The sequence below is a fragment of the Drosophila simulans genome, chromosome X (genome assembly GCF_016746395.2).
Source record: "Drosophila simulans strain w501 chromosome X, Prin_Dsim_3.1, whole genome shotgun sequence".
NCBI classification, from domain to species: domain Eukaryota; kingdom Metazoa; phylum Arthropoda; class Insecta; order Diptera; family Drosophilidae; genus Drosophila; species Drosophila simulans.
The window spans coordinates 8606407-8622393 of record NC_052525.2 but is presented as its reverse complement, the minus strand read 5'-3'; the positions used below and the strand labels follow the sequence as shown (position 1 = coordinate 8622393).

At 42.4% G+C, this 15987-nt stretch overlaps 2 protein-coding genes across 3 annotated transcripts; both read left to right on the top strand.

The window, feature by feature from the left end:
* Positions 1-177: 177 nt before the first annotated feature.
* LOC6725496 (acylphosphatase-1) lies at positions 178-1218 on the top strand. Its single transcript, XM_002106474.4, has one exon. It carries the CDS (start codon positions 751-753, stop codon positions 1060-1062), a length of 312 nt encoding a protein of 103 aa, XP_002106510.1. The 5' UTR covers positions 178-750; the 3' UTR covers positions 1063-1218.
* Positions 1219-2817: 1599 nt separating this feature from the next.
* LOC6725494 (mediator of RNA polymerase II transcription subunit 15) lies at positions 2818-15916 on the top strand. Of its 2 annotated transcripts, none has more exons than XM_039296901.2 (7): positions 2818-3305; positions 12494-13115; positions 13225-13564; positions 13773-13905; positions 13969-14131; positions 14213-14530; positions 14590-15916. In XM_039296901.2, the coding sequence occupies exons 2-7, from the start codon at positions 12513-12515 to the stop codon at positions 15487-15489; spliced, it is 2457 nt and encodes an 818-aa protein (XP_039152835.1). In that variant the 5' UTR covers positions 2818-3305; positions 12494-12512; the 3' UTR covers positions 15490-15916. The 2 variants fall into 2 exon arrangements, with proteins under 2 accessions (XP_039152835.1, XP_039152836.1); XM_039296902.2 differs by having other exon boundaries at positions 2819-3305; positions 13969-14110; positions 14590-15915.
* Positions 15917-15987: the final 71 nt, after the last annotated feature.

Sequence of the window (15987 nt, the reverse complement as noted above, 5' to 3'; positions counted from 1 at the left end):
ATGTCGCCTATTTATTTAAAAGATACTTCTTTGCATATATAAATTGGGAAATTGCTGCGTATATGTTGTATCTATTAAAGGGTATCGCGCCATTCGTTGCTTTTGCCTGATGCCAACTTTCCTTCGTTCTGCTGCTGTGTTGTTGTCGTGCCGCAAGCTTATTATAATTAAGCAATTTATATAATTTCTAATTATTTCTTATCATCCGCATGACAACTCTGTGAAAAAATGTACATAAATGTACATATGTGCAGACGGCAGGAGGTGCCCGTTTTGGTGGAGGAGTCGAGGAAAAATAAAGTCGAGATAGATCGCTTTTAGAGATGCAAAGCAGAGATACGGAGCCGCTGAGATACAAAGATACAAAGATACAAAGATTCGGATGCACACACAAAACGCCAAAGACTTGAAACCGCCTTGTGATTTATATATTTACTTTTGTTTATACTTTGTATGTTTTTTCTCTCCCCCCTTTTTGTTTTTATGCTATTTACCCATTTTTGTTTTGTTGTTTAACTAATAACTTGCGCTAAGTTTACAAGAGGGTTTGTTTGTTTGTTTTTTGCTGGGAATGTAACCTGCTGCCGCTGATTTCTTGTGGCGATTATGGGTGGTGCACGATAATTGGAGGCAATTTACGATCGGATCTGGAGGTTCAAAGTCAGGGTCACAGAGCGCTGAGACTTTGCCATCAAGTCAATCCGAGTTTTGTGTACACCCTGCTTTTTGGCAAATTCAATCCTAGTTGAGATGGCCGGCCAAAAGGAGGAGATCTTGGGCTGTGACTTTGAGGTGCGTGGCAAGTTGCCCAAGGAAGCCTTCGAGCTGTTTGCAGTGGTCCAGGCCAATACACTGGGACTCCGGGGATTCATCACCCAGGTGTCCGAGGAGAAGTTCAAGGGTCGTCTGGAGGGCGAGGGCAAGGTGATCGATGCCTTCAAGAAGTTCATCCTGGCCGCCTCCGAGTTCGTGCAGGCCATCAAGGAGTTCATCATCAAGAACCTGAAAGTCATCAAGGAATACACCTACAAGACCTTCGAAATCAAGGTGGAACGGAAATGATCAAAGGAATAGCTCCAATTCTGCCAAAATATTTCCAATGCATAAATTTGATTAAAACGGCTATCATTATGATTCTATCCATTATGATTTGCCTAATATGTTTGTTGTATGGATGTAACAAGGTATTTTCCGAATAAAATTGCACAGATTCAACACTGATTTTTCCGAGTTTCCTAAACAAGCAATTTCCCAAAGAGAAAACGAACCTGTATGAATGCCAAACTTTTCATGTGGCTCATTATGAATTGAATGATTGTTGCGATTGCTGGATCCATGCAATTCCCGAAATGACCCATGGATTCCACTTACGAGTACTCCACCGTTCTAGGTTCTAGGGCCGATTGCGATCGTGACGAATGAGCTAATGATGTCCATGGTCCGTGGGAGGGGATAACCTTGTGGCCATCGCCGGCGATCGGATATCAAATCGAATCGCATGCCTCGGATGCATATAGTCGTAGCTAGCCAGCGATGTTCCCGGCTGCTTGGCATGCAAATCGGAGAATCGGAATCTGATCGCCACCTCGATCGACACGATGAAGGTGTACCACTGGACAACAGCGAACATACAGCCACGGATGGTTATTTATGCGTTCGCGGATACAACTGCCGATTCACCGAGTTCCAGACTTCTCAACCAGAGATAGCACTGGTCAACAGGCCACTGAGAACTAGTAGGTGGGTGCGTAGGTTTGGACCTTTGAAGCTGAGTTTTTATACAAAACGAAGATGATCACCTAAGTCGGCTAAGTACCATCTTAAGTTCAGATTCTGAACACACTGCACATCTGGGGGAATTATCAAAGTGCTCTTTTGTAGGCCAGTGTCGTGTATCTGCAGTGATATATGGACAGCTAAACTATCTTGGCTCAAGCAACGTTACAATTTTATGGGTCAATTTGCGGACGGCCATTACTAGAATTTGTGTGTGTGTGTATGTGTGTGTGCAACAGGTAGCTAAGTAAGTTTTACACAGAGGAAATTGGCCTTTAAAAAATCCACAGTAATACATGCTTCCTCCTGAAATATCTAAAGGTTCAAATATATTACATTGAAGAAACTAACAAATTATTGTAAATATTACAATACTATTAAATATTTTTCAGATTTATTTGTAAGTAATACGATTTTCTCGCCGTGTATCTATGAATGTAAGCAATGAACCTATATGCGAAAAGCCACAAAATTGAGGAAAATTAGCCTAGGCGGCGACTGCGACTTGGTCTACTGCGGTTGCCTCGAATATATATGCTTATACATATGTATGGATAGCAAGTCTGGATCCGAATCGGTATCCAAAATCAGAATTAGCCGCTTAATTGCAGCGCTGTGGCAACGCCAGCAAACCGGAAAGAACGGCGACAATGATTGCCAATCTGATTTGCAAGCAATCAGTGCTGACTGTACTTCATAACACCAATAGAAACATAATTAGTATAATTATAAGTAATACAAGTAAATAGCTAAAAGATAAAATCTTTCTCATATATTTATTATATTTTGGAAAATATCCTTATGAAAGTGAATATGAATATGCATGAATATCTTAACTGCAAGCTATATTCTTTAATTTCCAATTAAATCTTAACCACATAACCATATGCAATCAAATTAACGTGGTATCTCTAACACTGCTTAAGTATTTCCAAGATGCCTCTTTCCTCTTTTTTTTAAGAGCTTTTGAAAAAAGCTAAGCTCTCATCTCTGATCGCCGGCGCACCGCAGTCGCGTCGCAGTCGCCATTCGCTGCTTCCAATTCTGGCGCTTCGCAGCTCAGTTTGCTTTGAGCGCTGGAACGCGAAAGTCGTCGACGGAGAGCCAACGGTGCGGATGAAAGTTTCGAAGCGAACTGGGAAGATTTTTGAAAAGCGCAGGCGTGCAACGGTTTTTTTTTTTGTTTAGTTTTTTTTGGGGGCTTGGGCTACGCTTCGTGGCGAACGGTGAATGGCAGCCTTTTTTTTCGAGTGTGGTGGCTGAGTGCAATTCAAAACGCATTTCGTGCATAATTTGTGGAATTTTACGCGTTGTAAAATCAATTTCATTGTGCAAATTTGAATTATTGCCTGCTTTCCGTTGGCTTGCAGCGGCAACAGCTGAAATATAATGCAGCCACATCGAGCGGGCAAGCAATAAACAAATATCCCAAAAAAATCAAGAAAATTTACAAAAAAAAAAATCCAAGAAACACACACACATTTGAAGAGTCAACAGCAATTACAAGGCACTAAAAACCGGAGGAAGAGGTGAGCAAATATTTCCATTCATTTGTTGTTCTTTCGTTGGGCTTAAAATATTTTTGTATTTTTTTTTTGTTGTTGCTGGCTGATTTTCCGTTTATTTTGTTTCGCTGATTTTTGTTTCGGCATTGCAACTCGAGTCTAAATCGAATGGAGTACACAGAAAACAAAAGAATATGTTTGAAGTTGTAAGATTCAAATAGTTTAATATAAAAATATATATTAATATTAATATTAAATAAGTTGATATTGAATTTGATCTGCCTTGCTTGATCAGAACAAAGAAACTCGAAGTGCATGCTCTTTTCGCTCAGTGTGCCTATCCCAGCTGGCTCACACACACACACACAGGCACACAACCTCTTTAAAGTTGTCGCTGTTGTTGTTGTCCTCATTTATCTGGACTCAAAGAGCTGAAGTTCGAAGTCGCGGACTCAAAAACTCTGAGCCGTCTTCGATTATTGAGCCGTTTGACTTTTTTTTGCCAACTTCCAGCGAACCTGTTGGCCCCACAGGCAAAAAACAAAAACTACAGCAAATATATATATACGAAACTGGTGAAAAAAGTAGATATATATACGTATATATCTATATATATGAAAAAAAGATGAAAAAGATGCTCTGGTCAGCCTCTAGAAATAAGCGAGTATCTGTCTTTGAGCTCTTTTCTCTTCTCAATCTTTTGCCTTTTTTTTACACTCGTAAAGCCCATAAAGTGCCGCATATACTTGACCTATCCGAAACTGCGGGTTCTACCGGGCGGAATGGATAATGGGCAATGGATAATGGTCAGCAAACTGGCCGAGTTGCTTACTGGGTTGGGTTGGCCAGTTGCACTTGGCCTTAAATCGCTTTATTTACCTGGAAAACCTCTAATTCGTTCAGACGGAATTGAGCGATTTTATGTTTGAAATGTCAAGTGCAGAAAAATAAAGTGGTTCTAATAAATATTCAAGTGAAATGCACACTATCACTAACAATAAACTAGATACCTTCTAAAAAACCATCTTTTGAATATACTTCACATATAAGTTGTTAAGTTTTGAATATCCTTGGTGCTATTTGCATATAAAAATACCCAAATAATTTGATAAATACCTGATTTTTTGTTCACCGTGCATTCTGCTTTTGGGTTGAGAGCAATTTTCGTTTGGTTTTGGCCCCTCCTCGAGGCCCCTTTAAAAATGATTATTATTACTCTGCCGCATCATTATCGCCGCGCTTGAAATCTAATTTCTGGCCCGGCCACAATTTGCCACACGATTTTGTTTAGTTGTGTTTTGTCTTATTTCATTTTCTTTGTTGCGAGCCCCAAAGGAATTGAAAGTGCGCGCGCATGCGCAATTAAGGCCAAGTGCGCGCAAAAAATATATATGTACAAAAAAAACATACAAACGTCAACTGGCAGGAAAAAATGAAAAACAAAAAAAAAAGAAAAAATTAAAAAAAAAAAAATAACATAAAAACGAGGGTTTGTCGGCGGAGGAGGGAGGCTGAAGGCTAAAGAGCAGAAATTCACTTTTTAGTTTCGTGAAAAAACACATCTTGCAGAACCCAGAAGAGAGTACCACATCCCCCCCTCAAAAAAAAAAAAAAAGTAAAAAAAAAGCAGCCAGTTGGTGAAAATCCAGCGCATACAGGTTATAAAGATTTATGATCACTTTTGATACCGTCCGCCGTCCACTCGGCCTTCCAATGTAGGTGAAGCTCAAGTGAAAGAAGATAACGTGGCTTAGTGGAGATGGAGCTGGAGATGAAGCTGGCTCGGAGCGACTGGGCCACGAATGTGGCCACAACGCCATATAGCCATATAGCCAACTATGCCCACTTAGATTCAGGTCATCAACGCCGGCGGGCCATTGAGAAAATCGCGATTTCTTCGAGGAAATCCAACTGAAAGAGAGCATCGATAAATGTAATAATTAATAAGAATAATGGCAAATCAGTTAAGATTTAATGAAATTTAAGTACAATCTTAGTTTGGCTATTTGCACTGATCGCTTCTTTGCAAATAATTAAAAGTGTCCCATTAAGGCCTCAATCAACACTTCAGATTTTTGACAATGATTGATGGGCCGAATTGCTTGAGGAATGGGGTCAAAACTATTGATTTAACAACATGTGCGTTACATTCATTTTATTTGCTGTTTTCTTTTTTTTTTGTAATTATGTATGCGCAATTAGGTAATATATGTCATAAAGTATAGATAAATAAACCTAACCTTTTTCGATTGAAATATTTTACACCCTTGTTATACAAATATATATATTGCTCATAAAGGTCACTCTCCTGTTGTTTTATTGCCCGCGCAATCTGCTTTTTATATAGCCACTTTTACACATAGTTATCTATCGTGATTCATTTGATTGAATCGTGTTGCAATCATTATGCATTCAAACAAATAGTTTCCACTTTGTATGCAACAGTTAGCCAATAGATCGCTTAATGGCTTCTTAATTGGCAGTTAACGCGAAATTGGCATCAAAAGTAGAAGTACGAGTGTGTGTTTTAGATTCAATCTTGACTTGTTCTATCAAAAACTCAACCAATTTGGCGTTTATTCACACAAATTCACTGAGTTAACAGCGTACTTCATTTGAATATAAAGCGTGTATTCAGTTTCTGCTTCACTCATTAGCTGAAATATAAATTATATTAGATTCCAACTGCTATTAAACATTTGTTTGCCTCTTCCAGCCAACTGTAAATCCTCACTCTTTCACTCACTGCACATTCATTAAGTTGAACTTCTTATCGCATTGCATTTAATTACTCACTTCGCTTACGGATTTTCTCACCATTCATTTGCTGCATTAATTCATGTTTTTGCATTTCCCCTCTTAAAAACAATATATATACATATAAGTTGAAAGCGAGAAAGGCAAAAAAAAAAAATAATAATAATAATAACAATTACCAAGGCAGATAACTCATTAATAACTTGCATGGCAAAAGGTATTTTTAATTTTGTTGCCGAGCATTTTTTGTTACGGTTAATGTTGGAATAACTATTCATGAGACTTAAACGGGTTACTGCTGCTCCGCTCGTTGCTTTCTACCAACGAACAAATGAACAAAACCATACAAAAATATCACAAATACACCCACAGCGAAAAGTCCAAATACAAATCCAAATCCAAGACCATCCATCCAACCATTCAACTATCCATCTATAAGTTTTTGGATCTTTCGAGTGTTTTTTGAATGGCCCGTGAATGCGGGCTGCCAAATATCGTGAAAAAATAACACAAAAAATTAACTCGAAGAATGGTTATTTGGAGCTCTTTCTCTATATATAGCAAACAGTCGGCTTTGTAGGCCCAATTGACCTTAAATTATTGCCCTGGCGTTGGCGTAATGTTTCAAAATTCTCGCATAATACACATATATTTAAGGTGAATACTTCGGCCCAGCATGTTTATTTGGCTTTTGACCACATTTGGCCACTGGCCAATGGAAAAAACATGCAAATCGGGTTTTTATGATACATACACTGTGCTGTTGCCTTTCGCGCTTTTTTCGCTCAATTAACCTGCGATATCCGGCCAGAAAGCAACCCGGGCAATTACAAATGCAGAGCAGCTCCAGCTCCAGCTCCAGCTCCACATCCAAGTGGTCGTCGTCATGCCACATGCCACTTGCCACATGCCGCATGCGAGCTTTCACTGATCCAGCCAAGCACAACTGGGCAGTTTGGATCGGACTCTGATCCTAGATCCAAGATCGCACAATAAAAATCCAAAAAGAAGTAAAAAAAAAAAAAAAAAAACGTGGGCGAACTTTCCCACATTCAAAGATTGCGGAGCAGCTGCACAGTGCGAAAAATGGGGGTTAGAAGCATTCAAAAATATGTATCTTTTTACATAGTATTACAAAGCTGTCCAATATAGCTCTTATATAGTTCTAACATTATAAAAATAAAAAATAAAAACATTTTTGCAATAATATAATCAAACCGACGACTTTCTTTGAAATGAAGAAAACTGTTGGTCTGCTAGAAAAGCAATGTCTTCTTTCACTTAGTGTGTATTTAAAACAACCAAATGTTTTTTCCTGCACAACAAAGCTTCGTCACGCTCCGATGTGTTGATTTGGCAAAAAAAAAAAAGAGTAAAAAAAAAAATACAGCAAATACACAAAAAGCCCAGGCAGATACACAAATTTCACAAATATCAATTGATGTGTGGCGGCGGCGTTACTTCAGCATGTTGCTCCCGGGTGCGAATCAGCAGCATCTGAATCTGAAACTGAAACATCACAGGCATCCCAAACATCACAGACTTCAAAAACATCAGCAGCATCAGCGGAAAAAATTGCCCTGGGGGCCAAATCTCAACGCGAATCGAAATGGAACCTGAGATCCGAAAAGTGCTGGAATGGCGGGTACCAGGCTCCGGAGCCTCGCCAAAATGTTCTCAGCTCAGAAACGCGACTGCACCTTTCACTTGGAGCGGAAGTACACGGAGAGAAATCGTGGCTGTTGAAGCTGAAGAAAATAATATACTACATATTTGTCATGGTTTAGAAGTTTTGCTAGATGAAATGTTAGGGAAGCATATATAAATTATATTTTGTAAAATTTTGAATAATAAACATACATTTATGGAAGTAAGTTTTATGTACTCTTTTTTCTGTCTGCACGTACTTCATGGGATTTTTCTACGGGGGATTGGCAACAAGAACCGAGTGTTTAGGCTTCATAAATGGCGGGGGTGTGGCAGAAAAAAATAATAATAAAAACAAAAAGGGGGAACGAAGCTTAGAACAGTGTTTTCCCACTATAAAAAAAAAGTTGAGTCAACTCGGGGGAAAAGAGTTGTACAATAGATAAGTATATTTACGTGATCGGAGCTGCGTTTGCTGTTTGCCCGAAATTTCCTGCTCATAAGCACGGCTCAAGGTCATTGGATACACTATTATTTCTATTTGTGGACCACACCCGTGACCAAGAGACAAAAGCTTTTTAATGGAAATGCCGTTTTGGGTGTAGGATTTTTGAATTCAATTTCGATTTCAATTTCGAATTCGATTTGGTGGCATGGGGGGATCCAGTTTGCATGCAACATACCCCCCCGTCAACTGAACAATACAAATATTAAATAATATATCGTAATCGAAATGCATCGCTGACTGACCTTTTGCAATAATCGAAAGTGAACGATGCGATGCCGAAAGAAAACCGAAATTTCCCAATCGAAAAAGACTTAAAAAATCGAAATGCGAGGGGGGAGGAAAAACCTGAAATGCATATCGGTCTCACTTGGATTGCGTCTAAATGAAAAACTTTATAATAATAGCCGCCTGGAAAAAAAAGATGATGAAGAAAAGAAAAGTTAAGTTAGGCTTTCGTCACGCTTATACAATTTTTTTTGTTTATTTATTTTCGGTTTTCAGATATCAGTCTTCAGTTTTCGGCATCGTCTTGCTGTTGCGACTGCGCAACGTATTGAAAACCCTAGGTCCCCAAGTTTAGCTCCTTCCACTATCAACTTCGATTCCGTTTCCAGCTTCGATTGCAATTATCTCGCTCGGCTGTTGTCTAAATGAATTCAATTAAAAATTCACAATCGACAATAAATAACCCCAGCTTGGCGGCATTTTCACTGAATACTCATACTTCGCCGGACTTTGAGATACTCGAGCGAATGCAAAAAGCCAGCAAAATGCCAGGAAAAAAATTGCCAAGCGAAAAGTAAACAAAAACACAGCTCAAATGGCATTGCACAGTGGGCTGAAAATGATCAAAAAGTGATGCAGATGATTCATGAGTTCTAGAGCAAGTGCACTGCGTCACTTGGTTCTAGTAAACTTACTACTTTGTTTAAAATTCTGGTTATTTTTTAAACTAGATAACATAGCTCCATGCTGATAAGATTCTTAGCAAGTAAATGAAATTCCTGTGTCTTCCGGAAAGACTTTCCATCTAAGTTGCCCAATGACCCAAAAACTGATCATTTGGGGAACTTGGTAAACAATATCGATTGTAATGCCCACCAGTGACACTATTTCAGCCACTCGAAACGCTATCTTATCGCCGAGTGCATTCAACTTGGCTGCACTTTTGGCCACTGTACCTACGTGTATATAAACAAATATACGTATATGCGATATATTTGAACCGAAGGTAGTTAGCACTCAGTATGCATAAAACTGCGAACTGGCGAGCGTGGGAAAAAGCATTGGCTAATCTCGGACTGGCCAAGTTTGACCAGTTCGTTGGCGGATTCGGTTTCGGTTTTGGTTTTGCCTTTGGATTTTGGTTTTTGGCTATGGATGTCGGTCTTCGATTTGGGATGGCGACTTCCCCCTTGCAACGCACATTACTCATACGCCGCGTGGCCAAGCTCGAGTAGGGTCAAGATACTTGCCTTTCGGCCGGCGAAGAATATCGATGGCGAATCGATATGCGGATCTCTGCTATTATGATCCGGTCCAACTTCTAAAGACTTTCATTCATAGAAACTTTCAAAAAACAAAAAAAAAAGCATGAAGAGACAATAAAACAAAAATAACACAAAATAACTTCCAAACTAACTGACCATCAAGAACTGGCCGCGAAAACGGGTTTCTTCTGGCTTTTGGGTTTTGGCCATAATTTTTTCGTATTTCTCCGCACCCTGTCAGAATACAATTTTTTTTGTTTTTTGTTGCAGATACATTTCGCAGGCAATCTAACAGTTGGCTGCTAATGTGATTTGTGAATGTTTCGACGTGTATTTCGCAAGGCGAAGTAAATAAATTACATTGGCAGTTTAACGACGTCGTCTTGCCGTTGGAAATTGTCGCCGATTGGCGGCGGCTTTTGTTTGAGTCTAAGATTTCCAGCCCGGTTGCAGCAGGGCCCAAAGCCCCCCGCCCTCCGCAAATTGCTGGCCATTTAACAAGCCAATAGATACAAAGCCCAGACACACAATGGTCACACAAGATACAAAAACGAAACAATGGCACGCAAGCAACAGCTGCGGGCACAAAAGTAGCAGTTAAAGGGGAATCTATAAATCTTTTTACCATGTAACTGCTGAAATCAGTAAGTTGCTAGTAAAAATTTAAAAATAGTTAATATTGAAACTAATCTATGTTCTAAGCCTTAAGATATATTAGAAGAATGACATGCTATTAGAATGACTCCGAGTGCACTGCGTATACGTGGTCATATTCGATACAGATACATGCACGGGCATAGATACAGATACAGATACAGATACACTACCTGCTGCCGATGAGCTTCAATGGTTAGCGATCGCTTGATTGACAGTTAGCTAACCGTTTCGACTTAATACAAGTGTTTAACAGTTAGTCGGCGTGGAAATGTAGTGAGAGATACTTGCCGCCAAGGAAATGCCATCATATGTATGCACTTACTGTTGCTCCATGGGAAACCGATGTCGTTGCTTGGCCATTGTACAAACAGCACTTATCTGCCGATAACTGGAGCAATGGAACCTGTTCTTACACTGATAAAACAACTAACATACAACTGACAATGGCAACAGTCTGCGATTCCGGGAAGCAGGAAACTTGTAATGATCGCGGGAAGTTTAATGGATCCATTGAGGTCTTCTGATTCTAGCTCATGGATTCATTAAAGCGAATTATTCGTGGAAATGAAATCTTGTATGTGAACGAGTTAGATTGGTAAAGGTTTTTTGAAAATATATCTTTCACCTTGTCAAGTTAAATAGCCACTAAAATATCTAATGACTTGTAACCTTAGTTGTTACTCACATTTTAAGCAAATTCCAGCGGTGTTTGCAAAACATTTGAGTGATTTCGAAACGTGCGAACCTTCAACCCTCAACCCAAAGATGTGTAAACTTAGTTGGCCGTAATTCACTGCATGTCCCACGAAGTCGCACTTCAAAATAACAGCCAACAGTTTGCGAAAATCCCCTGCCATAAATAAGGAGCGAAGCCTCTGCCCTCAAAAGGGGACACATTTCGCTGACCTTAACCTTAGCCCCAATCTCTTCTTTTTTTTTTGAGGAAATCTGATAGGAGATATGCACATACATATATATACGAAACTGAGTGGCAGGCATCTGTGGAAAATACAGAAAACCAGTTGCTGCAGAACCTTACAAGTGAGTCGCGATCTTGGCCTGAACGAGTTGGCCAGTTGGACAGATGGAAATTGTTGTTAAAATATGGGTCGTGCGACAAGAAATGAGAAAGTGCCAGTGAGCCAAACGGCTCAGACCGTTAGAATCGACTTTATGAATGCAAGTCTTGGGCTTGGCCAGCACACAAATCGAAGAGCCACTAATGGCAGCTGGTTTTTTTCCAGGGGGGTCTCCATCACCATCACTCCATCGCCATAGCCATCGCCATCTCCGTCTCCTTGGCCATCGTGGACCACCAAAAAAGCACTCGAACCGCTAGCGAGTAGCGTGCGAAAATGGAACGAACCCAGAAAATATAGCCCCAGGGAATATGCCCGCTGCTTTCAGAAGAATCGAGAACGAGTGAAAGAGCTAGCTAGAAAGACCGAGAAGAAAGAGCACGAAATTCTAGCAGAAGGAAGCGGGCGATAGCTACATGCATTCAAACGTGTTTACAGCCGTTTTCAAAACTAATTTAAAATAATGTCCACATTTAGGAGGTTGTCATTAGGAAAGGAGTTTTAAAAATAGCCTTGTAGTATGTGAGAAGAATCGAGAAGAAGCCGGGGAAAGGTCTGGAAGACTGTGAAAAGAAAACAGTAGAATCTTCAACAAAGAGTTGCAAAATGCATTGCAAATAATGGAAAATCTTCTTTATTTTTAAGAAAGCTCATAAAATCTAATCAAGGGATTTTGGAGAAGATTTCCAAAATAAGCAGACCAAATTCTAAAGATATGATTTTATGATTCTTTCCTATAGTTAGCTCTATTTGGTCAGCATCATTAGCTGATAAATTGGACACCATTAATTTATTCATTCGCCCATTTCGCTTTTGTCTTATTAATTGGCTTGCATGCTCGAAACTGTCAATGAGGCAAGGTCACCGATCGGTTAAGGAAACGAGTGGCGATGTGAGAACTCTTAAGATCTCCAAGCTAAATAGGAGAGCGACTGGTCGAAAGGTGACCTAGACAAGTGGAAACCCCGCTTAGAGCGTGAAGTAGAAGAGGAAATGAGATCCAATGGAATATTTTCAGTTTTAGAGTAACTATCTAATCCCCACTAACCTGTGTTCCATTTGTATGCTTTTCAGGGATCTCTTCGGGATCAGGATGTCGGCTGCCACGCACATGGCCATGCCGGCTCACGCCGTCGTCCCGCCGCCCGGCACACCGCCTGTGCTGGGGGGCAGTGGGTGCTCCAATCTCAGTCTGCCGTCGGGCAAGCGTGGCCACAAGCGCAGCGTCTCGCTGGAGAATAATGCACCACTGGCACTGCGCAGCACTCCCAGCATGGGCCAATCCTCGCTGGGCTCGCCGCTGCTGCAGTTTGGCCAGGCGCAGGGGCAAGGACACGCGCAGGGTTTCCACACGGGCACATTGAAGTCGCGCCAGGAGCAGCGCCGTCTGAGCCAGAAGTTCGGGAGTCACAGCAACTTGGATGACGAGGGTGTGGGCATTGGTGTGGGCATGGGCATGGGCCTGCAGATGCGCAGCAAGTTCCAGAACATACGGCAAATGTTCGAGCTGAGTCGCAGTTGTGTGGGCGGCGGGGGCGGCGATGGCAGAGGGGGCGCGGCCGAGGAGGAGGCAATGCAATCTCTGCCAGCAACATTGCCGCAGCAGCAGCAGCAGCAGCAGCAGCAGAGGCGCACCACGCCCATTGCCGGCGGAAGTCGCCAGCAGCAACAGCAACAAATGGGCGAGGCGGAACAGGTGAGGCTCGCAGCTACACTGAAAATAAAAGTACTAATTAATTATGCTTCACCAACACTTTGACCCCATTTGAGTTTGGGTTTCCAACTAATCGATTTGCCTTTCCCAGACCAGCGGCAACTTTCTGCGACCCATTGCCTTCAAGCCCATTCCGTTTGAGCCGGACTACCGCATCGCCTGCCAGCAGCAGCAGCAGCACCAGCAGCAGCTGCAGTTGCAACAACAGCAGCAGCAGCAGCAACAGTTGCAGCTGCAACACCAACAGCATCAGCAGCAGCAGCAGCATCAACAGCAACATCAACAGCAGCAGCAGCAGCAGCAACAACATCAGGCGCTGCAGCTGTCGACGGATGGCGGGCAGGCGGGGGGCGTGGCGGCCGAGCGGTACGGCTACGGATCGACGCCGTCACTTGCCCCGCTGCCCACCGCATCGGCCCAGAAATTTGGCAGTGAGTAGCAGTTAACATTCCGCTCTATCTAGATTAAATACTCACTTGACATTGGGGCCATTTGCAAGCCATAAATTATAAATTATCTACGTGAAGTTAAGTTAAACTGGACAAGACTTAAACTGGGCTAGAATTAAAGAGAGAAATAGATATAGAAACTACTCAAAATAATTAAATATATAAATAACTCAAATACTTAACCTTAAAGGTACCACTGATCTACGACACTTGGCCGCTCGACGTCGCAATCATCGCCTGCTGCAGCGCTCCAGTAACGAGGACTCCCTGACCCTTGACCTCCTGAGCACGGGCAGCCACGACAGACCCGATGGAGCCAGCAGGTTGGCTATATGCAGTATCTTTAAGTCTCACATCTAATATCTGCTTACCAATTGATTGGACAGCAAGAGCAGCGGCACTGTGGTCGGCAGCAGCGACCTGACGCCCTCACCGTCGGATTCTGGGATCTCGGAACTGGAGGCGGCGCTGAAGGATCGCGACTCGGAGCTCTCGTACCTGCGACAGGCCATGGAGCACAATGAGAAAGTAATTTTCCAAGTTCAAAAGGTTAAGCAGGCAGTCGCCCGCCCATGGAAGTCATGTTTTTAATACCCTTTCCTATATTGCCACATGTGTACTTTCGTTTAGGACAAGGAGGTGTACTGGGAGCACGAGACGCAGCGTTTGCGGCTCTTCTACGAGGGTCAGCAGCGGGAGTGCCAGCTGAAGCTGCGCAAGATGGAGCAGCTACTCGGACTGCAGCAGTTCCAGCTGAAGCAGCACAAGCTGCGCCAATCGGAGCAGGTCAACCGGCTGCAGCAGCAGCTCGATTTGGCCAGGGACTCCAGCCAGGGGCTGCAGCAGCAGGTGGACGCACTGCGTCACCAGCTGGAGGACAGCGAGTGGCGCGTCTGCGAGCGCAACGGGGAAATAGCTTTACTCAAGACGCAGCTCAAGGAGGCGCATGTATGTTAATAATTAATAGTTAATAAGTAAAAATTTATTAATTATTTACATTTTTGCAGCTGGAAATCAACATGAAGGATCATGCGATTGTCAGCCTGAAGCACAGCAGCAACAGGAGCAGCAGCAACAGCAACAGCAGCAGCAGCAAGTCCTGTGACACAAACACAAGCCAAAGTCAACCAAAGCAGCAGGCGAAGGAGGAGCAGCAGCAACAGCAGCCAGAGTTGCAGCAACATCAGCAGCAGCAACAGCAGCAACGACAGCAGCAGCAGCAACATCAACAGCAACAGCATCAGCAACTGCAGCAGCAGCAACAGCAGCAGCAACAACAGCAACTGAAGCAACAACATCAGCCCGACCAGCAGCAACTGCAGAAGATCATCACGCTGAAGGATCAGGTGATTGGAGCGCTGACCAGCGAGCTGGCCAAGTTGCGCAAGGAGCTCTCCGATCTGGCCATTGCCCATGAGTACGGCGAGGAGCCCTGCGGCCGATACACTCGCCTCAAGCAGCAGCTGGACAACCTGAACGAGATCTGCCAGAAGACACGAAAGTACACAACAAGATCCGCATCCCCAACAGCAGTAGCTCCGCCAGCAGCACAAGTGGCACCACCAGCAGCACACGTAGCACCAAGCTGTGCCCAGGAGCTGCCCAAGTTGGATGTGCTGGTGCAGCGATTGCAATTGGACCAGGGACAGGGTACGCAGCAAACGCTGGACACGCTCATCGAGGAGTCCACCACGTATGCGGAGGATATAGCCAAGCTGCGCCAGAAACTGGACGACTTTCGCCTGAATCTCGAGCTGGAGAAGCGTCAGTGGAGCGCCGAGAAGGACAAGGTGCTGGGCTACCAGAAGCAGCTGCAGGCCCACTACATCCACATGTACCAGAAGCTGCGCTGCCTGGACAGCGCTGGAGCAGCAGCTGGCCAGGTGGAGGCCACCAGTGGCAACTGAGCGGAGCTGGGAACTGCAGGCAATGGTGCTATCGTCGCTGGGCTAACAAACTTAGGAACCAAGTGGAAAACTTTCTTCCTTGCAACTGAACAATATAATGTTTTTAAAATATAAACATATTTGAATACTATTTATACTTTTGCTATAAAAATGGATTCTTTAAATTGTCAGCTCTTATTTTTAATGTTAACTTTTATTAAAAATAAAAGTTAATGGCACTCAAAACCAGTGAGTTTGAAACATTTTCCTCCCCCGGCGATAAATAATACACGATTTTCGATATTACTAGAGTTGATGTACACATAACTCTGATGAATATTTATACAAGATATGCGTAATGAATTTTTTGTTTTTAATATTTTACAAATATATATATATATGTATGTGTACTTTTAATTTATTAAATGTAATTATAAACGAGAAAAAAAAACATTTGTGATTTCGCATGTTGAATATAATAATATATATTTATACATATGTATGTCGTTCCATTATGCA